Raw genomic sequence first — 22,540 nt, 5'->3', positions numbered from 1 at the left:
CCAGTTTCATTCTTTTGCATGTTGCTGTCAAGTTTTCCCAGCACCAGTTGTTGAACAGACTTTTTCCTATTGTATATTCTTTACTGCTTGGTCAAAGGTTAATTGACCATAAATTGTGGGTTTATTTCTGAATTTTCTATTCTGTTCTGTTGACCTATGTGTCTGTTTTTGTGCCAGTACCATACTATCTTGATCATTAAAGCTTTGTAATATAACCTGAATTTCCAAATTGTGATGCCTCCAGCTTTGCTTTTCTTTTTCAAGATTTTGCTTTGGCTATTTGGGGTCTTTTGTAGCTCCATATGTTCTAGTTCTGTGAAAGATGTTGTTGGTATTTGGATAAGGATTATGTTAAATGTGTAGATTGCTTTGGGTAGTATAGACATTTTAACAATATTTGTTCTTCCAGTCCGTGTCTTTCCATTTCTTTGTGTCATCTTCACTTTCTTACATCAGTGTTTGATAGTTCTCAGAGTATAGATCTTTCACCTCTTTGGTTAGGTTTATTCCTAGGTGTCTTATTATTTTTGTTACAGTTATAAATGGGATTGTTTTCATAATTTGTCTTTCTGCTACTTCATTATTGATGTATAGAAATACAACAGATTTCTGTAGATTGATTTTGTATCCTGTGACTTTGCTGAATTTGTTTATTAGTTCTAGCAGTTTTTTTGGTGGAATCTTTTGGGTTTTCTATATAGAGTATCACGTCGTCTGCAAATAGTGAAAGTTTTATTTCTTCTTTACTGATTTCGATGCCTTTTATTTCTTTTTGATGTATGATTGCTGTGGGTAGGACTTCCAGTACTATGTTGAATAACAATATTTTATAGAAAAAAATTTGAGGCTCATAGTAGTACTATTCATGATTCATGAAATGCAACAGTATGTCTAAAGGAGTAACAGGTGAGGAGTGAACTTTAGAAATCATGCAAGGAGCCAGAGGACATTTATTATATTTAAACAAACATGTTTTATTTGAACAAAATGCAATTTTATATGCCATACAAAGTTATTCTGGATCAGAGAAGGGGGTTGTCATATATGAATAAAACACAACTATGTGACTTTGGACCCTACCCTCTCCATATCTCTATGTGTTCTTTGAATGTTAGAAAAGAAGTGAATGACGTTCATGATGAGATCACCCAACCCCTGAAACCCTTTATTATATCTGTGCTAAAGACCCTGCTTCTGAGAAAATGCATACTGAATGTAAATGAAATTGCGTATAAAAATGAAAAAAGAAGGGGTACTCCAATGACCTAAGTTTCTTCCAAATCCTTTTTGCTACATTCTTAGTTCATTTCTGCATCAAGTCGCAGATTATTAACAGCCTCCTAGTTGACTCTATGTCCAATCTTATACCTCTTCAATCAATTTTATACATTTTTTGTAAAAGTGAGCTTTTAAAAACACAATTCTGAACATGTTACCGATCTGCTTAAACATCTTTAATGGTTTCCCACCACCTATAACAGGGCTCAGCAAACTTTTTTCTGTAAAGGGACAGAGAGTAAATATTTTAGACTTTGCAGGCTGCCCACAGTCTTTGTTGAATAGGCTTCTTAGCTGTTGTTGTTATTGTTTTTCTTATATCACTTAACAATTTAAAAACCAATCTTAGCTCATGGGCTATGCAAACCTAGAGCTGGATTTGGCCATTTGGGCCATAATTTGTTGACCTGTAGAGTAAATAAAGTGCTAGCTCCTTAATATAGCATAGCAGTCTCTCCATAATCTGGCCTACTGCTTTCTTCGCGAGTTTTCTATATTGCCAAAACACTTCCCACACCTTCTGCTGTGGGAATTAAATTGTTGGCAGTATCTGGAAGTACACCAAGCTGGGTTTTGTACCTCAGTACTTGTTCATGTTGCGTCCATAATTGTCCTCCCTTATCCAACTGGCAAGCTACATCTCTCTCAAGACTCTACTAAAGGTGTCATCTCCTCTATTAAATATTTCCTGATTGTCTATTTAGAACTCGACTTTGTAACCTGTACAAATATGGATCACAGTATCAACAGCACTTCACTGTGCTTATTTACTCCCCAACTCCATTATGAATCTCTCAAAGGCAGCAAATAACTTACCTGGATTTGTATCCCTAACATACAGTAGCCATTTAGTAAATGTTTGTAAAATGAATAGCCCCAGGCATTGTGTTAGCAAGCCATCCAATACCAGTGATAACATAAAGAGAAATGAAGGGAGGACTAGTAGCCCTCTGAATTGTGCATGACCCATACATAGAAGAAAGTTATTACTTTTGTAGTCTCTAGAGAAGCTCCCTCAGCCCCACTCTTACATCTTGTAGATATTTCCCCATACACTCATCAGGGCATGAGGGTGGTTGCACTAGTCCTCATGGAAGACTTTTTTTTTTTTTTTTTGAAGTAGTAATACCATCGAACAGTGCCTGTGTTTTTAGAATCCAAATGTGGACTCAAAACCTGTCTTCCAATAAACACACTAAAAATGTTCCCAGGGCTTTTAGTATTATTAGTGATAGAATGGTGACCTAAATAGGTGTTGGTGAGCTGCCTTTGGAATGTAGCTACTCTGTCTCTGTGGGGAAAACGTGCTCTGAGTTCCAAGCTGATGACTTATGAGTTAACTTTTGAACATAACTCATTCCTAAGTTTGGGGCTGTCTCTACTTAAAATATATCAAGCATAGGTCAGAGGAACTGGAATAGGAGTTAAACAGATTAAAAGTAAAGCCATAAAAGCAAGAGCCAAAGAGGAATATGATATAACTGTGTTTCTAAAACTAGCACATGGGGTTCTGAGGCTTCTCGTCGTACACTCTGGAGTGGAGAATGTATAAAGGAGATTGACTTGGGAAAATAAACAGTAGGAGTGTTTGGAAACTTTCAGAAAATCACAATAATATCTTAGCAACCTATAAAAAATTTGCTATTCAAAAAATAGCAACTTATTGAATGCTTACTATATGCCAGGAACTATTCTAAAATTTTTGTATAGGTTATCAATTACACACACACACACACACACCCACACACCCCACAATGATCAACCTTCAGAAAGTAAAGAGAAAGGCTAAGGGTAGAAAATAATGTGACCAGATAACCATCTACCTAAGAAAAGAGTGTGGGAAGAAAGAAAATTTTAGAAACAAGACATAACCACCTCCTCAATGTGCTATGACAGAAAAATTCCAGAGTCAAAGTTAAGATGAGAAAAAGAATCAACAAATTACCATAATACAAAGTGAACAATACATGTTAATTGCCAATAATAGAAAGTGCATATGGCATCTTATTAAATGGGGAAGAAAGAAAAATAATCACAATCTTGGACTTGAAGATGCTTGGGTAGAACAGAAATGCTAAAGCTCATGAATGTGTATGAGAAGTGGGAGTAGAAATGACCAGAGGGTCGCTAAGGCACATCATGGAAGAGAAGGCAGAGAAATAGGAGAAGGCAAAAGAATAACAATTTCAGTTTAGACATTTTTGTAAGAGATTTATATGATAGAAATTTAATATTTGTAGAAGCAATGTTCATTGAGAAAAGATTTATTAATATGTATAACATGCAAACTATTTTAAAACAAGAAATTATAGGTATAAATTAGAATAATTTATTTAAAAACACTTTTTAAGCGATAAAGTGCTTTATACATACAAAAGATACTTCTTGCTATGAGAAGTTATCACCTAAATGTGGGAATTAAGGGATTATTTGTCCATTAGGTTCAAATTGGGGTAGACACCTATAAAATATACAATGGTTGTATAATCAGTGTGCTATATATGAATTTTATCCTTGTGTGGCAAGTACAAAGATGGTTGGTCACAAAAAACTGGCTCTTTATACCTCAGAAAAGAACCTGTCCCTGATAGACTACTACAGCTGTAGCATCCACCTTTACCTATCTCTTACTATTCTCTCTCTGAGCTATTTTGGGCACATTCATGGCTTTAGGTCACAATGTGACTTGACAAAATGTTACCACTTATGGTAAACTTGTTAATGAGTGTGTCTAGTAGGGACCTAGTAGAATGTTCAGTAAGATTTTTATTGTTGTTTGTTTAAACATTTTTTTTTATCTTTATTTATGTTTGAATGAAAGAGAGAGGGAGGGAGAGAGAGACACACACACACAACGCGAGTGGGAGAGGGGCAAAGAGAGAAGGAGATGCAGAATCCGGAGCAGGCTCCAGGCTCTGAGCTGTCAGCACAGAGCCCGATGCGGGGTTCGAACTCATGGACTGCGAGATCATGACCTGAGCCGAAGTTGGACGCTCAACCAACTGAGCCACCCAGTTGCCCCTGTTGTTTGTTTTAAAAAAAAACATTGAAATTTTACAGACTGAGTTCTCATTGTTTTTCCTGCACATTGAAGAGATTTAAAGAGAGCCATTAGGATTTTTCATTTCCTTTGGCGAACTTCCTCAGTGTACCTCTTACACCCTTGTTTCTTAGGGTGTAAGTGAGGGGAATTAACATGGGACTAACTGCTCCATAAAATATTGAGAAGTCGCGGTCCCTGAGTTCGAGCCCCGTGTCGGGCTCTGTGCTGACAGCTCAGAGCCTGGAGCCTGTTTCAGATTCTGTGTCTCCCTCTCTCTGACCCTCCCCCGTTCATGCTCTGTCTCTCTCTGTCTCAAAAATAAATAAACGTTAAAAAAATTTTTTAAAAAAATATTGAGACGAATTTGTCCTCTTCCTGAGATTTCTTTGAGGTTTCAGGTACATGTAGATGGCTATACCATTAAATATGTTGACCACAGTTAGATAAGGTCCACAGGTGAAGAAAGATTTGAGGCTGGCCTCTACAGAATGGATCCTCAGCACAATAACCACAATGTGGAAGTAGGAAATAAGGATGATAGTGAAAGGCAAGGTCAATATGAACACACTGATAACCAGACCCAGAATCAGACTGACAGGAGTGTCTGAGCAGATGAGCTTCAGCGGGGCCTGGATCTCACAGGTAAAATGGCTGATGGCATTCTGTCCATAATAACAAACAGGAATTGCAATGAATGGTAAGACTGCTACTAAGAATGCACTTGCCCAGGTTCCCAAGGCCAACTGTACGCAAACTTCATTATTCATAATGGTGGTGTAATGCAGGGGATTGGAGATTGCAACAAACCTGTCATAAACCATGACAGCATGGAAGAGACATTCTGTCATCCCTGGAAAGAGGGATGTGGTCATCTGGGCATAACAGCTGGTATAGAAAATAATGGGGAAGTCCCTGAAGCATTGGGCCAAGACATATGGTTCCCAGCTGGTGGAGTAACAGATATCAAGGAAGGATAAATTACTGAGGAAAAAAATACATGGGGATATGAAGTTGAGAATCCCATCACACTACAACAATAAAGTTATTCCCAAACATTGTGACCAGGTAGAAAAACAGCAGTCCCAACAAGGGAGCCTGGGTTTGAGGTTATTGGAAAAATTTAACGAGGATGAATTCAGTCACCTCAGAGGCATTGTCTGTCTTTAGACTGCCCATTTAGTCGTCTCAAGTACTGGGAAAGTGAAAATGTAATGTAACCTATATTAGGAAATAAGAGGAATAGCATCTCAGTAGCCTGTTAGAGTTCATGCTCTAGACTTCAGATTAATTGTTATGTGTCATTTGTTTTACTGAGTTAGACTCAGCTGCTCAAGTATCCAATGATGAAAATACAGGTTCTCTTCGTTTTCCTATCTTATGGAACCTTGTGAGGTTAAGTTGTTTGGACTGTGTTAGATCCCCATTAGAGGTACTTACACTTGATCAAGTAAGACCGTCATTAACATTGAGTTAAACAGAATTATTTCTCTCATAAAGGGTCATAGCTAGATGACTGACTTTATTCTTGACCAAAAAAAAGAGGCAAGTATCTACATCTCCCCACCAAAAATGCACATTTATAGACAGCTCTATTTAAGTTGGCTCACTGATTAACAAATAATTTTTAACTTTAAGCTCAATGATATAATTGTGAATGCTTGAAATGCTTATTTGCTTTTCAACTCTTTTTTTTTTTGCTTCTTACATGTCATATTAAAACCACATATGGATGGTAAATTAGAAAGTGTATATGTAGCTAAAGAAATCACTCAAGTCAATGGAAAAACAACACCAGCCAAAATGACATGAAATAAATGAAGCAACTTGTGGATTTACTAAAACATCACTCTTTGTTCAATTGTTTTGACATATATCTTCAATGACAGAAGCTTACTATGTTCAGATACTACCATCTCCGTATAATACAAACAAGAGCTTAAAGGGTGATGGGAAGATTGTATTAGATAAAAGGATTTTATGAAGACAATCGTTACTGGAAATTTTGAAGAGAGATAAGTCAAATTTTGGAATGCATGTTTCCAGAAGTGTGAAAGAAAAGAAAGAAAGAAAGTAAGAAAGAAAGAAAGAACAAGAAAGAAAGAAAGAAAGGAACTGAGAGAGGGAGGGAGGGAGGAAGGAAGGAAAAGACAGAGCCTTGTCAGTTTTGTGAGATTTCAGTAGGGAGTGAAACAGATGACCCATTGAAATCTATTTTGGCTGTAGGATTTTCTTATTTAGACACAGAATCAAATCTCTCCATATCGTATTGTTGTATTAGTGCTGCATATAATTGGGTAATTCTTCATACCCAAAAAGCAGAATGTCAAAATACAGAAAGAAAGTGAGGGAGTCAGTGGAATCTAAGCCTAAATTGTGGTTCAGCCACTAATAAGCTGCACAATCTTGAGAAAGTCAGTTTCCTTATATATTTAGTGGGAATATCACCTGGTTTCTTGCAGGATTGTTCTAAGAATTAGATAAGATTATGTCTATAGAGAACCTAGCACAGTGCCAGGCACAATTATTAGCTACATAAGATACGTTAGCTCCGTTCCCACTTTCACATCCCATGTAGACCTTTCCTTCTGCTTGAATTTCATCCTTGTAAACATGTGCCAAAATGTCATTTCATCCCACCTTTACTTGCGATATTATCACATTATTAGAAACAATACCATCTGAAGTTTTAGGTTTGAGTAACAACTAAAGAAAGTTTGACTGTGTAAGTCATTAAAATTTGTTCCTGATGGTAGGCGGGAAAAGACACATAAAAAGATGAAAATTACTCACTGACTTAGGGCTGGAGGACAGCAACAGAGAAGTGCACCTCATTCATAACAGAAGCATTTTGCAGTTGGCAACACCCCCACAAATGACTAATCTCCAAGAAGAAATTTGATTCCTTCAACTGCGAGGAAAAGAAGTTTAATACAAGCAGCTGTGGTAATAAATCTTCCTATCAGTTGTGGTTATAAGGCTGGAAAATCTTGAGTTAACTGTGCTGGTGAATCATGCACATTTATTTCTACTTGTTAAATGTATTTTTCTTTTATTTACACAGAGAAGTCTTGTAATGAGGCTACCATGAAAGGTTGGTGTCCAAAAAACAATAAAGAAATTCATTGTCTAGCATACATAATAATAATATAGTTCATGCCAGTTCATGACATGCAATTTTTCTTTGCCTGCACAAATATGAAAATGAAATTTCTTCTTGAAGTGTCCAAAATTCTGTTACTTTGTTCCAAGCCACAGAAAAATAAATTGAGGAGATGTCCTTTCTGAATACATCTAGATATTTTTTTAAAATATTGGTGTTTGCCAAAAATGTATAGTGTACTTACAGACCAAAAATATTTAAGTAGCGTTAAAAGAAGGCACAATTCAAATGCAAGAAGGAACCTTGGAAATTTGGATAATCTTGTGGTGGTTTTAAATTCATGACCTCAGTCTTGAAGAATAGTTTCCACTTTTGGGATTTAGGAGGTATCCTTGTCTAATACAAATAGAGAGAGAAGGCAAAGGAGGAAGAAGTTTCTGCTATATTTAGCTCATTAAAATAATGGTCACTTTCCTCCTAATCTGGTTTATGAGAATTTCAGTGACCATTCCATATAGCAGTGATTTTGGTCACTGAATATAGTGGTGTTGGGGAACCACAGCCAGTCTTCCTCAAAGAGAAACTTCATTCTCTCTGAGCAGTTCATCATTAATTTATTTTCTTTTCTGCTAGCAAGTTAAATGTTCAGGTAGTGCTATGAAGAATTTATATTGAGGAATTTTGGAGAACAAGATGTACAACATAGGATGATTGCATAACTTTTGCGTTTGCCGGGTTCTGCAAATGATAACGCTATGTTGGTCAATCCAGTTCTCTTTCAAGTATGATTGTGGGATCACAGAGGTTAGGTAAAGTTTTATTTTTATTTAGTTTTTTTTTTAACTCGAAGAATTTAGACCCCATATCATGGAAGTAAGGCTGAGTGTACATTTTGGAGTTTGTAAGCCCCTGGATTTAGTGACCATATCTGAGTTGCCTCTGTTTTCTCTGGCATTTCCTTGCACAGAGGAAAGTCTTGAAAAATGCTGAAATAAAAGCTTTTGATGTCACTTTGACTAAATGGATTCTTCCATTCAGGTATTTTTATATTGCATTTAATGATACTGTTTGGGGCCATCTGGCCCTGAATATCTTTTTTCCCCTGAATTTGTACTTGTCAATTTCTTGGTAAAAAAAAAAAAAATATTGTGTTGACTGACAGGACTGTAGAAAGACGACAGGAGAGGGGACTTTCAGCCAGATAGTCACTTCTTACTGGGCATTTGTGGGTCACTCCTTCCATAGAGGGTTGATGGTAAGGTTCTGCCTATGTGAGATACTCATTCCTCAAGATTCTATTCTAGGGACTTTCTCACCCCCAAATATTAAAAAAAAACATATTAAACCTGGATGGAAATCTGCAAAATATGAAGGAGAATAAGATGGAGAACATTTGCAGGAGCATACAAATTGGGAGAAATTGCTGTGCCATCCATGAAATATTTCACAGAGGACATGGTTGATGCTTCCCTAATGAAGATCACAGAACTGGCATTAGAGGCAAGCTACAGTAGGAATGGAAGGCTTCAGCTGTCCAGGCATCTGATAGAAGTCTCATTCCTCTGAAAGCAGAGCCTCTGATAAATTTGGGATTTGCCTTAGTGACAATTTCATTTCTCAGAAGGTTAAAGAAGCATTGAGGGGAAATGATGCTATGGACTTAATTATGATGGAATGGACCAGAATCTTGGGAGAAAATAACCATATACTTTAGGAGTCCCTAATGGAAAGAAATTCCATGGCCAATGTTTCTAAAAGGGAAGTTGGCTGTGGGGACATAGATACATTTTCTCTGAATCTTTTAATTTCAAATTTCTTAAAGTCTCTGATGATAGTTTGACCAGAGACAGATAATCACAAGAGATTTAAGATGAAAACAGACTTTTTTCATGTTAAGTACACAGCACAGAGCATGCAAGTGGCACAGACGCAGCTCTTCTGGGTGTAGACAATACTTATCGAGCAATCTCATAAGGCCTAATTGACAGCAACTTTCTTGCCTTGTAGCCGGAGTCTACTAGACCCAATCCCTATAGCATACTGATCTGTGTGGCCTACTCTGAGAGTTTACTAGGTAACTGAATTTTACTTATCTTGTGGGTATTTTTTCCTCAGAGCTTTTTGGTGTGTACATGGGAGGATTCAATCGAGGCTTCGTGGTCATACAGAATAATTCATTCGTTTATCCATTCAACACATATTTATTGATTTCTTACTGTGTGTCAGTTCTGTTCTATTTGCTGAGGATGTAGCAATGAACAAAAGAGACAAGAGTTCCCTTCTTATTTAACTTCTATTCTGTGGGGATGAGACAGAAAACAAGTAACAAATAAAGTAATTCAGATAGTAATAACTGTTAAGATGAAAGTAAAAGAGGATGATATGAAAGAGCAGTGGAACAAGATTGTTATCATGGATATTTGCTTTTGAGGAAAGTGATGTTTGAGTGGGGACCAAAATGACACAAAGTAACTATGTGAAAATTTAGGGGAAGAGAGAATACGGGAGAGGGAACAGCAAGCGCTAATAAGACTAAGGCAAAAACAAGTATAACTATTTGCTGGATAGGAGGTAAGTGTAGCGAAGCTCAGTGTAGGGTGACCAATCATCCTGGTTTGTCCTGGACTTTCTCATTGTTACCACTGAAAGTCAAATTCATGTCCCATGAAATTCTTCAATTCCTGTGTAAGATTTAGGATTACCGCAGAAACTCATTAGTGATAACAACCTCACAGAATGTATTCTCCAAGTTAACCATGGTCCTTCTATCTCAATTCAGATGATATAGTTTGTTCTAAGACCTTTCAATTACAAACCCAGATCTACTCCTGATTTTTTTTTCCAGTGTCCTCTTGAAGAGTCGTCCTTTGAACCATAAACCCTTCTGAAATCATGGATTGACCAGTGTCCATCATGGAGAAACTACAAACTGTGGCAGCATTCTTATACTAAGTGATCCTAGGATGGCCAGTTATTTTTTTTAGTAGTATGTTTAGCAAGGAAGTAAGGCCCCTAAACCTTGATTTTTCCACAGAAACTACTCTCAAAACAATTATATCACTTCTTGTGACTGACTGCACAACTGGTTTTCTTTTAACCTCAAGGCTCAGCTTTACCATTTGCTAACCAGTTCTTCATCTTGTTCAGTTTGGCCCAGAGTTCCCTTCCACTAAGGTCCTTTTGAATGCTAATTCTGGTATCCAAAACTTCACCTAAGTACTTCTTGCTTTTTTTGTATCACCCAAAAATTGGCACATTTGCCCTCTGGATTTTTACCAGAGTCATTTGATAAGTGTTGAACACAACAGGGTCCTTGGCATGTCACTGGAGACATCCTTGCAACATAGCATTAATCCCTTAATCAATATGTTAGGAGAAATTTGGGTAGAAATTAAATCTTAAAATTTCAACCCTACTACGTTACCCATGATTTGGGATATCACATGTAATAATGAGGCCAAAATATTGCTTGAAGATAAAGTTTCTCTCACTTGCTCTTACAGATTACTGGCAATAAAAATGATAATACTGGAAATGTGGCTAGAATAGGTGAACAACACTAGGTACGCCCAGAAGGGAGAGAAAGAGCCCTCGATGCTGGTTCACAGAGCTTACCCTTTGGGAAAGACCAGAAGAGGAGGGGGCTTGAGGAGAAATGAAGAGTTAAATGTCTTAGCTTGTTATTAAAGGTTTTTGTACTAATGCTACAGCCATAGAAAATATATAAACAAATGGGTGTTATTGTCTTCCAATAAAACTACAATTAAAAAGAACGTGTAGTGGGCCAAGTTTGATGGCTGGGCTGTAATTTGCCAGCTTCAATTTTAGATGATTCAGAATCACCTTTATAGAAATATCCTCATCCATGTATATTTTAATCCGAGCACACAGTTTCCCCCCACCACCCTTGTCTCCTCTGTTAAATTCTTCCATTTCTGAGCTTCAGAAATAGGTTGGGGTCTCCTTAACTGCTGTTTTGTCCTGATTTCCTTTCAGGTTTACTTCTTCCAACCTTTCTCTTTTATGATCTGAAACAGGGACTGGTTACCTTTTTTTTTGTAATCAGTCATGTAAAGGATATTTTAGATTTTGTAGGCCGTAGGTCTCTGTTGCAACTGGACTGCTTTTGACCCACATGCTATAGTTTGCCAATTGCTGATGTAGATGGGATGCTAATTATTCTTGAAATCATGTCCTCTAGCCTGCACACCACCTTGCATTTGCTTTTTGCATTATACTAATTGGGAACTACCCAGCCCAATGTTATTCCATTGTTATTCCTGTACCCAGTACAGGTCACTGCAAACAGTGGTTCCTTATGCATACACAGGTCTTGTGTCCTGCTTCTAACAGCACTCCTCCGTGATACCCTGTGTCCTCTGAATCCCTCCAAGAACTGGGGCCTAGAAACAGCCTGTTGATCTGACACTCCCCAATCTCAGAGTTCTCTAGAAGGCTGCTTTTAAGCCTGCTGGTTTTCATATGCCCTGCCCCTGGAGTGACATTTCTGCCAATTTAATTATGAGGTGATGGCAATTAGCAGGAATTAGCACCCATCATGTAAAAGTTCAGGTCCTTTCAGTGAATCCAACTCATACCCGGACACATTGACAACCATTTGCCAAAACAGTCTAATCTCCTCTTGCAGCAGAGGTGATGAGACTCCCTGGGTGACCAAAGGCACTTCCGGCAACAGGCACGTGGTAAGAGCCATGACTGAGAGGAGAAACTCAGGAGTAGGACGAGGGATCCCTGCAAGATGATCAGTCCAAATGACTGCTTTGTCTAAAAGGAGGAAACCAAGTAGGCATATTCATTGTTCATGTCCCGCTTGAATTTAGATTGACAGCTACATTTTTTAAAATGCACAGAATTCTTATTTCACCCAAAGTTTAGATTAATTAAAACATGAAATTCTACAGGAATAGACAGAAAAAGACAAATACTTTATGATCTCACTTATATGTGGAACCTAAAAAAAATTAAACTCATAGAACCAGAAAGTAGAACCATGGTTACTAGGAGGTGGTGGGTGGGGGAAATGGGGATATGTTGGTCAAAGGGTACAAATTTCCACTCATAAGGTGAATATGTTCTGGGGACCTAATGTACAGTGTGGTGATTATGGTTAATAATACTATGTATATATTTGAAAGTTGATAATAGAGTAAGATCTTAAATGTTCCCACTGCAAAAAAGAAATGGTAATTAGGTGACACGAGGGAGATGTTAGCTAATGCTATAGTGGTAATCATTTTTTAGTATATAAGTGTATAAAATCATCAAATTGCAGACCATAAATTTAGACCATGTGGTAGGTCAGTTATATCTCAATAGAGCTTGGAAATTATAAATAAATCCACATCTTCCTCAAATCTTAATTCAAAGAACAACTTAGTCTAAAAGTGCTGAGGCCAAATTTCTTGTCCTGGTTTTGCTAGAACATGCTGAACTTTAGGTTCCTCTTCTATAAAGCAAATGGATCTCACTATGGACAATTATTGTTCCTAATCAACATTGTCTCCAATCAGTAGAGAAAACATGGAAGCCATAGAAAACCATAGGTAACTGAACAAAACCACAGAGAATTCCACTGTTTAGTTGTGACCATTAACAGAATTTGGGCTCTTTCCCTGTTCCTATGCTATTTTCATAGTCATGATGTCAGCTATACAAAATGTGAACTGCTTTCCCACTCAAGCATTTTCCCGTGGCACTACACAGTTGTTCAGAACTCTTCTAGCTCTATGATTTCAGGTATGTTTAGTTTCTTATGGTCAATATAAAGTCCATAGAAAATCGTGGTGAATATTTGATTTTTTTTCCAATAAGCAAGTTAACATAAAGCTTTTCATGGAAACTAAATGGAATAACTGTAATAATAAATTATTGGTAAACTGATAAGGAATTATTAAAATCCTTTATTTATACTTGTTGGCCCTCGATTCGACTGTAGCCTAATGAGCAGTCCAGCATGGTAATTTAAAGAATAGATTATACCATTCCTTTCTCCTCCAGGAGAAGCAAGTGATCCATAAGACTAGAAGTTAGCTGTTATGAAAATTACTGGAGATGAATATAATGTTTAGAAAACATTAACTCTGAGTTAAGAAGTTTAGAGGCTAATTTTAGCACCTGTCAAAATAATGAAACAATATTGCTATGTAAGATAGCACGATGGCTGACTTTGGGAATGAATTATGGCAGGCTTTATGTGACAATAAAACAGTACTGAGAAACCAATAAAGCAACATTGGAAATTTGGAGTTTGGCCAAATATTGAACAACATCTCCTACATACGAGGCATTGGCTCTGGGCAACGAAAGTACTGTTATTGCTTGTAGAAACTCACAGTTGAGTGATGAGATGAGGGGTAATATTTTGACACAGCTGTCTTTAAGGTGAGGTGCAGAGTAGTAAGTGTCCTGGCAGACAGGTACTTGAGGGGTTATAGGAGTTTCTTTCTTCTGTTGACATGAAAGAATCCTTGGGCTGAATGAACAGTATCACATATGAACACATATGCTTTCCTTTCATTTAGCAGAGCCCTGAAGTTAATTCCAAATGTAACTCAAAAGCAGCAGCAACTTTACTAAATGGGGAGAGGAACACTCCCAAAGTCCAATTATTAGAAAAGGTCAGGGACAGAGGTGGAATCACACCTGCCAGGGGACACAGTATCAAAGGTTTCAAAGTTGCAAAGGGAAACCATTTCGAAGCCTCCAGGATTAGGTCCCAGAGAGGCAATTAGAAGGCCGTTCACATGAAAGAGTTCAGAAGTATTTACAGGAACATGCCCAAGAGAAGGAGTTTATTTCCAGACTACTAACACTAAAGTTGCTTTCCTCCTTAATTAAGTCTCTAGAACTTTGGAAACAAAATATTTCATTACCTTCCTGGCATGGCCTTAAATGGCATGGGAATCCAACATTTTCATCACAGTGCTACCAAGTGCCGGGATAATAGGCCAAGCAAATCTGCAGCAGTCACCTGGGTGATTCTAAATATCTGGATGGTTGACAAAAAGTTTAATCTGATGTCAACATCATTACCTCAAGGTAACATAGTCTGACTCCTCAGGTAGAACTCTGGTTCCCTTTTCTTATGCCCACACTTATCCTTCGGTGTTTTACCTATCTGTTTGCTTCTGTATCTCCCCCACGGGGCCTAATTTTAGGAAGGAAGACACTGTGTCCTTGCTCCCAGTTGTTTCCACAGTGCCTAGCACAGTGTTTGGAGCATTACTACACACTCAGTAAATATTAGTCAGATGAAAACACTAGGACGACGCGTGGTGGGCCATCACTAAGTGGATACGGTAACACTAAGGTAAGGCAGTGGAGAGAGAGCTCTGCCAAGGGTCAGCCGATTCCTTGGAGATTTGCCTACGTAGGTGGCACCATAGCTAGAGCTGCCCCCCTGTGTAAGGACTCTTTCTGTATTTCAGTTGACGATGATCAGGAACGATGGGGCTGGGGAAGCCAGCTGGATTGATATTCTGATACCATTTTCAGACCCGAACGAGGACCTTGGAGCCCATGTGGTGCCACTCCCATATTTTAAACATGGAGAAACTGGGGCACAGAAGGCAACAGCTGCTGTCCCTGAGGCACTAGCTAGCAGAGGACCCTTTCACACCCATGCCTCCAGACATGGTCAGTGCTCTTCCCTCTGCAATCAGCTGCCTCTCCTAAGGCCTGAAGGTCAACAGCCAGCGTTTCAAGGGCAGCTCCACAAAGGACATGACCACGTGGGTTCTGGGAGATATCTTCCCCTTTCCCCACCTCAGTTTCCCCACTGGGAAAATCAGCCTTATAACGTGTGACTCCCGGGGCCATGGTGAGCTAGCCTTAGAGGAAACAGTGCTTGGAATGTTCCTAGCGGAGTGCCTGTTACATAACTGATTCCCAGCTCCTGACTCCCTTCTCCTCTACCCGGGCACATGAGGCCTTTCAGGACATGCAGAGATGAAGAGTGTCTTTCGTGGTTGGGAAGGGTCAGCTGTGTAGAGGGTCTCGGCTGCTCAGACCCGTCTCATCCTTCAGGAGACAAATTTGGAGCTCAATCCTGCATCAATGTGCTCATACTCAGAGACTCTCCTCCCTGCTCACTCCTGACAAGCCCCAAGGAGACAGAGCTTCTAAACACAGACTTTCCAATTTTCCTAGTAAAATGAATGAAAGAACCTTTTGGGGAATAAAGTGATTTCTTTTTAGCTCCACTTGTTTACTTTTCCATAAGCTCCCAAGATGGCTTACATGTTAGCTGTTAATCACACCATCTGTTCAAACAGTACTTCAGTAAATGATTCAATTCATACTTTTCTTCTAAAAGAATCTTTTTAAAGACAGTGTTTATATCTCTGTTATCCTTCATTTGGCAACATAGTATGAGCTATTTTAACTTTGCTATCGTTGTAAATACACATTGAATTCCCTATTTCTTAACTGTGCAGAAAACAAGACAACTCGTCTGCATTGGTTCCATTTGACTCTCAGCTTGGCGGGGAAAGGGTGCTATTTATTAGAGATTCTGTATTTTAAATTTTTTAAAATGTATTTATTTTGAGAGAGAATGAGCAAGCACGAGTGGGGGAGGGGGAGAGAGAGAGAGAGAGAGAGAGAGAGAGAGAGAGAGAGAGAGAGAACCCCACGCAGCATCCATGCTGTCAGTGCAAAGCCTGATGAGGGGCTTGATCTCACGAACCCATGAGATCATGACCTGAGCTGAAACCAAGAGTCGGACGCTTAACCAACTGAGCCGCCCAGACACCCCAGAGGTTCTGTATTTTTTAAAAAGAAAAAGACAAGAATTTCCAGTCAGCGCTTTCTCTGATATCTTGAGTTTAGTGACAATGGCTAGGTTCTAGCCACATGAGACTATTCAGACCAATTCCAAATGAACAGAGAGTCCTTAGCAGTTGGAAACCATCAGCTATGCTGAGGAGCCAAGCCGCTCAAATGCATCTCATCTTTCAGGAGGCCAAGTTGCCACTGGGTTAGAGAGGTACCTGGGAAGAAGGGTTTGGATCTCCTCAGCAAGTCCAGGCCCGGAACTGGGGTGATACCAGGCCTGGGCAGGAAGTAAAAGGGGCTGGTGGGGACTTGGGGGAAAAGAGAGGCCCTGAGGTCAGTAGGGTGAGAAGTACAGGGGACTAGAGGTGGACTTCTTTTTGTTGCAAAATGTTCTATGGCCCTCTGAAGGCCCTATATCTATGTGAGTGTCTGGGGAAGTTCACACAGCAGCATGGGTTTGTCCTAGTGCTGGTTTCTCCTGCTTTCTAAGACATGGAAGGAGTGCTACATTGCGCAATCATGTACACAGTATAAGAGATGCACAAAGTCAGCACATACAAAGTTGTGTGTCGGGACCCTAATGAACAAGGGATTTTCTCTTCATGCTGAGAGACAAAAAGTAGTTGAAGAAAGCTTAAATTAGAGGAGATAATCTTGCTGGGTTCCTAAGATTGGATAGTTCACTGGTTTTAAATGCACCCATTTTGCAGAGTCCACATCAATCCTATATAGCGATTGGAAATGAATGAAGGGTTTGTGGGAATGGTAATACATTTGTACGGTGGGATCAGCAACAGTCAGTTCACCCACGCAGGCTGGGTTCAGATCTTTGAAGGTCTTAAATGTCACAATGAAGAGTGTAGCTTCTTGCCTCCAAAAAACTGGACATCATTGAGGACTTTTTTTCGAGTTCATTTATGTTAAGCGAAAGAGAGAGAGAGAGCAAGAGAGAGAGAGAGAGAGAGAAGGGAGGAGCAGAGAGAGAGGAAGAGAGCAGGAATTCCAAGCAGGCTCTGCACTGTCAACATGGAGCCCACACAGGGCTCAAACTCACAAACTGTGAGATCATGACTTGAACTGAAATCAAGAGTTGAATGCTCAACCTACTGAGCCACCAGGAATTTTAAACAAGAGTGATATACTCTGACACATCTCAGAAAGATAGGTGACACCATAGTGTGGAGCCTGTATTGGAGTGGGTTGCTCAAGAGACCATGTCTCAAATTGTTGCAATAGTCAAAGCAAGAAATGATGGGACCTGGAACACCTGGGTGGTGCAGTCAAACATCCGACTCTTAATTTTGGCTCAGGTCATGATCTCACAGTTGTGAGTTTGAGCCCCACATCGGACTGTCAGCGCTGTCATTGTGGAGCTTGCTTGGGATTCTCTCTCTCTTCTTCTCTCTCTGCCCCTCCCCCTGCTTACACTTTCTCTCTCTCTCTCTCTCTCAAAATAAACTTAAAAAAAAGAAAAAAAAAAGAAATAAACTTAAAAAAAAGAAATGATTTCCCTGGAAAAGGGAGAGACAGTAAGGTGAGTGACTAGGGATGGAATTGAGATTTATCACAGGAATATAATAGGCAAATCTTCAAGGATAATTACAGGTGGTAGTGAGGGCGGAAGAGGAATAGAAGATGACTCTAAGGTGGATGGTGGTACCATTCAATGAGACCCAGAAAACACGGGAAAGGGAGATTTAAGGGGAGAGATGAAGCTCTCTGTTTTTGAATGGTATTATATGGGTTGTCCATAAAACTTGAGGTAAATATGGGTCCATTTTCCATGAATGCGTGTGACTGGAGCTCAGAAGAGATGTCTGAGCAGTAAATAGAACTTTGGTAGTTATTACTCTAATAGTAACATGACAGTGTTCACGAGTTTGAATTTGCTCCAACCAACATCTTCTCAGGTTGTTTTGGAAAAGCCACGTTTAACCCATGCCATGGTATGTCCTCTCCTCATGGTTTGGGGTGGAGAATTAAATTAATTATAAAGCAATAATCACCAAATATACAGTGAGTAATAATAAATCAGTATGTAGGCAGTAAAGGAATTAACACTATGGATAGGGTTGAAAAATCTATAAATATCTATACTCCCTACCTATATAGGGAGGTATCTTTAGTCAGACATGCTGAGTATTAGAACATTGTGGAATTTAAGAAACAAACAAGTGAGCAAAGGGGGAAAAAAGAGAGAGGCAAAGAAAGCAAAAGAGTCTCAACTATGGAGAACACACTGATGGTTACCAGAGGGGTGGAAGCTGGGCAGATGGGCGAGGTAGGTGATGGGGATTAAGGAGTGCACTTGTCATGATGAGCACTGGGTGAGGTGTGGAAGTGTTGAATAACTATATTGTCCTCCTGAAACTAATATAACACTATGTTAACTAACTGGAATTTAAATAAAAACTTAAAAAAATTAAAAAATCCAATAATAAAAAAGAAACATTATGGAGAAAGGCATAGTTATCTTCAAAGGGAGGTGGCACACTGGCAGGGACAATGTGTCAGTCAGAATCAGTTTCAGCTTCAAGGGCCAGAAAATGTTTAGTGGTTGAAACAAGATGGATGGCTTTTTGTATGTCACATAGCAGATCACTGAAGATGGAAGCCCAGAATAACTATGGTGGTTCTGCAATATTCATGGATTCATAGCCCTTCCAGCTAACTATTCTGCCCACATTCTCATAGACCAAGAAGGTTGGTAGGGCTCTAGATATCACATTTACATTCTACACATCAGGATGGAGGACGGGGAGGGGTGTGCCTGGGTGGCCCAGCTGGTTAAGTGTCCAATTCTTGGTTTCGGCTCAGGTCATGATCTCGCAGTTCAAGAGCTCGAGCTTGGCATCAGGCTCTGCGCTGACAACATGAGCCTGCTTGGGATTCTGTCTCTCTCCCTCTCTCCTCCCCTCCCCTTCCCTTCTCCCTATCTCTCTCTTTCAAAAACAAACAAACAAACAAACAAACATTAAAAAACGTAATTCCATAAAGAAAGAATGGAGGATGGGGAAAAGATGGTGCTGATTTGCTTCTATTTAGGACTTGCTAGAAATTGTCCACAATTGTACTTCTACTTCCTTGATAAGAATTTAGTCACTCGGACACACTTAGCTTCAAGAAAATCTGAGAGCTATTGTGTTTTAGCTAGATATGTTGCTATTTGAATACAGTTCAGTCGTCTGTCACCAAAGAAGATTAGGAGAATGGATAATGGCATAGATAACAAGCAATCTCCGCCACAGGACGTAATCTAATTTGGCCCCATTTGGTGTGAAGAAATACTGAAAGGAAAGGATCGCCTCGAAGTTGCATGGGAAGACTTCCAGTCTGAGAAATAGCACATAATGTTTAAGAAGGTTGTCCAGGCAAACACTTGACATCAGGGAGATCCGACACGAGTTACCAGGGATGGTCTCACAGGCACTTCTCACAGAGAAGAGTAAAGAAAAAATGTGGGAATAAGTAATGTTTAGAAGGAAAGCAACCAAGTTGTGTATACCGGAAAGGTGAATCAGTTAGGTAGAAGGGCCCCAGTCACAGTATAGTATACCATTGCAGATTAGGATGCTAATGCACAGGTGGTGGTAATGGTAGAGGACACTGACTGGCAAAAGCACAGCAAGCTCTGAGTCCTGTAAAGAGTGAGGTACTAAGCAGATGTCTAAGGCAGAAGATCAGGTCCAGGACTGAGACACAAACTACGAGCAGAATAACAAAAAGACAGACTGGTTGTTGAGTCCCCAGCTCAGGCTCTGGGCTGACAGCATGGAACCTGGTGGGCTTCTCTCTCTCTCTCTCTCTCTCTCTCTCTCTCTCTTTCTCTCTGCCTTCCCCACTTGAGCTCGATCTCTCTTTCTCTCAAAATAAAATAAATAAACTGAAAAAAATAAATAGTATTTGAAGGTAAAAAAAAAAAAAAGGAGAAAGCAAACTCAAAACAAAGAACTCTTGTCCAAAATTCAAAATGTAATTACGTGGAAAACACAATAAAAAAGCTCTCTCCTACGCCTCTCCCTTTATCACCCAGTTTCCTTCTCTGGAGGCAGCCACTGTTACCTGTTCTTTGGGTGTTCTCCCAGAGATATTCCATGTATAAGGAAACAAATACGTGTGTGTGTTTAGTATTCTATACACACTGTTTGTATGAAAAAGGATATCTTGAAAAGCATTGCATGTCAGTACATAAAGAGTTTTCTAATTGTTGTTATGTCTGCATAGTAGTCTATTGCATGGATTTACCAAATTTAACAGGCACTTATTAATGGAAATTTTTATTTCCAACCATTTGCTACTCTAAACAGTGCTTCACTGAATTGGCTCAGTACACTCTGTGAAATTGAATGAAACTAACTACAAAGAACTCATTACTTTACTTTCTTTTCTTTTCATTTCAACATAGACTGCTAAAAACTTTACCAGCACCAGCACCTTTTCATGTACTTGGGAAACACTTTTATGCACTTCTCCACACCCTTGAAGTCATCCAGGCTTGTGAAATGGGCCATTCGGTTTTGGCTGTCAGTCGCCTCCTTTATGAAAAAGTGGAATCCATCCAAAAAGGTGGTCTATCTCACCAAGCAGGGCCTGAGTTTCTGTTTCCAAGCACTTTTTCTCATACTGTGTTCTCTGTGTTGAAATATTTTTCCTATTTGGTTTTTTCCTATTGTCTTTTGTAACCAGCCACTCCCATAACACAAAGAGATTTGATATGGCTAGACATGAGATAATTAAAGGTGCCAGATGTAGCAAAAAAAAAAAAAAAAAAAAAGACTCAGGCACTTGGGTGGATCTGGCACAGGGAGAAAAGGCCATACTCTGGTGTTGGGATATATTAGGCATCTTTTTTGTACATCCTGGCTTCACTTATACATTATTCTAGCTGTCACTATGGTGGTCAGCTGTGTGGGTTCCGACATACTTCATGCAGGTGCAACCAGACAATACCTCATCTCATACCTTCATTGTATGCCTCTCAACTCCTGAGTTGGGATTTACTAGTAAACACTACTGTGAGACCATCCTTGATGCCTACATATATATGTGTAACTTAGAAGCCTAAGGACTGGGTGGATGGGTGAATCCTTATCTACTGGGAGATGGGACATGGTGGCTAAATTCATCCCCCTGGAGACAGTGCTGAATAGTGTTTAAGGGTCCTGGAATCCTGCAGTTTGAGCTAAAATCCTGGCTCTACCATTTATATGCTGTGTGACCATGGGCAAGTTGTTTAACCGTTCTGGGCCTCAGTTTCTTCATTAGCTACTGTAGAGAAGAATAGTCCCTATCTGAGATTTTTGGTGTGTGGGTTCCACAATGTCACATATATAAGGCACTTAGCACAATGCAGGGCATGAAGTAAGTATTCAGGAACGTTGGTTAATGATGATTTTTTTCACCACATCACTGTCTCCCAATTTGCCGTCAGAAATTTGGGAAAAAAATTAATTCATCCCGCTGTTTCCACCCATGAATGGGACTGAGTTCATACAACTTCTTTAAAAAATTCAACTGGATTAAGCAGAGAGTCTCACCTAGCTGAGGTCCCCTCAATAACATATCCTTGAATTGGCTTCCCCTGCTTTCTTGATTCATTATCCATGTCCCGTTTTCTTATTTTCTGAAATTGTACTCCCAATATAACATCTCCATGTAATTACTCTGCGTCAAATCTAGGTAGTGATATGAGACAAGACCTTGTAGGTAAGACATAATTTAGGCAAGGGTGACTAAAAGAAACAAGTAGAGGATACACATCACCAGTCAGAATTGGGGGTTAGTGATAACGAAAGCTTACCCAGACATGTTGATGGGACATGGTAATCAGAAATTCATTGTGTGTGTAGGTTCAGTACTAAGTAGTTGAGGCAGACAATCATCACTTAGGAATTTTGACAGCAGAAAGTTGTACTGGTCAGGTAGGATTCTAGTCTCTGGAAGGAGGACGTAACACTGCTGGCAAGAGTAAGGCTTCTCATGAGTCCTAGAGAGCCTAGACTACTAGACAGCTGACCATGACCCAAAGAACTAATTGGAAGAAGGTAATGGAAGTCAACTGAAACACAGGGTCAAATCGTGGAATAGAAGTTGATTTCCCTGATATTTAATCACAAAAGTATTTAGAGCTACCTAAATATTCCTTGTCTAAGTTCAAGATTGAAATTGGGGTGGGGCTCAATAGGTAGACAGCTAGGTAAAGTAATCCCTGCTATGTGGAAAGAAGTGTTTCACACACCAAAGACTGGGAATGACATAGAAATTGACAAGACCTGGTAGTTGAGATGAAAGAAGTAAGTTATTTACTCCTCATACAGGAGTAA

The 22,540-nt window shown here is 39.3% G+C and overlaps 1 protein-coding gene across 1 annotated transcript; it reads right to left on the bottom strand.

The window, feature by feature from the left end:
* Positions 1-2,773: 2,773 nt before the first annotated feature.
* LOC131502144 (olfactory receptor 13H1-like) lies at positions 2,774-5,497 on the bottom strand. Its single transcript, XM_058712734.1, has 3 exons — positions 5,465-5,497; positions 4,682-5,349; positions 2,774-2,810 (listed from the first exon to the last, which is right to left on the bottom strand). The coding sequence occupies exons 1-3, from the start codon at positions 5,495-5,497 to the stop codon at positions 2,774-2,776; spliced, it is 738 nt and encodes a 245-aa protein (XP_058568717.1).
* Positions 5,498-22,540: the final 17,043 nt, after the last annotated feature.

Source organism: Neofelis nebulosa, chromosome X, assembly GCF_028018385.1.
Source record: "Neofelis nebulosa isolate mNeoNeb1 chromosome X, mNeoNeb1.pri, whole genome shotgun sequence".
Lineage (NCBI taxonomy): Eukaryota > Metazoa > Chordata > Mammalia > Carnivora > Felidae > Neofelis > Neofelis nebulosa.
The sequence above is the reverse complement of the archived record's forward strand: the minus strand, read 5'-3'. Positions and strand labels throughout refer to the sequence as shown.

Bases quoted from the DNA above. Each gene is read 5' to 3' on its own strand.
- LOC131502144 (XM_058712734.1), bottom strand. From the start codon at position 5,497: ATGGGCAGTCTAAAGACAGACAATGCCTCTGAG. The intron at 5,350-5,464 runs GTGACTGAATTC...TTATTGTTGTAG, and splicing joins AGACAGACAATGCCTCTGAG to TGTGATGGGATTCTCAACTT. The intron at 2,811-4,681 runs GTCTCAATATTT...TCTCCACTCCAG, and splicing joins CTCAGGAAGAGGACAAATTC to AGTGTACGACGAGAAGCCTC.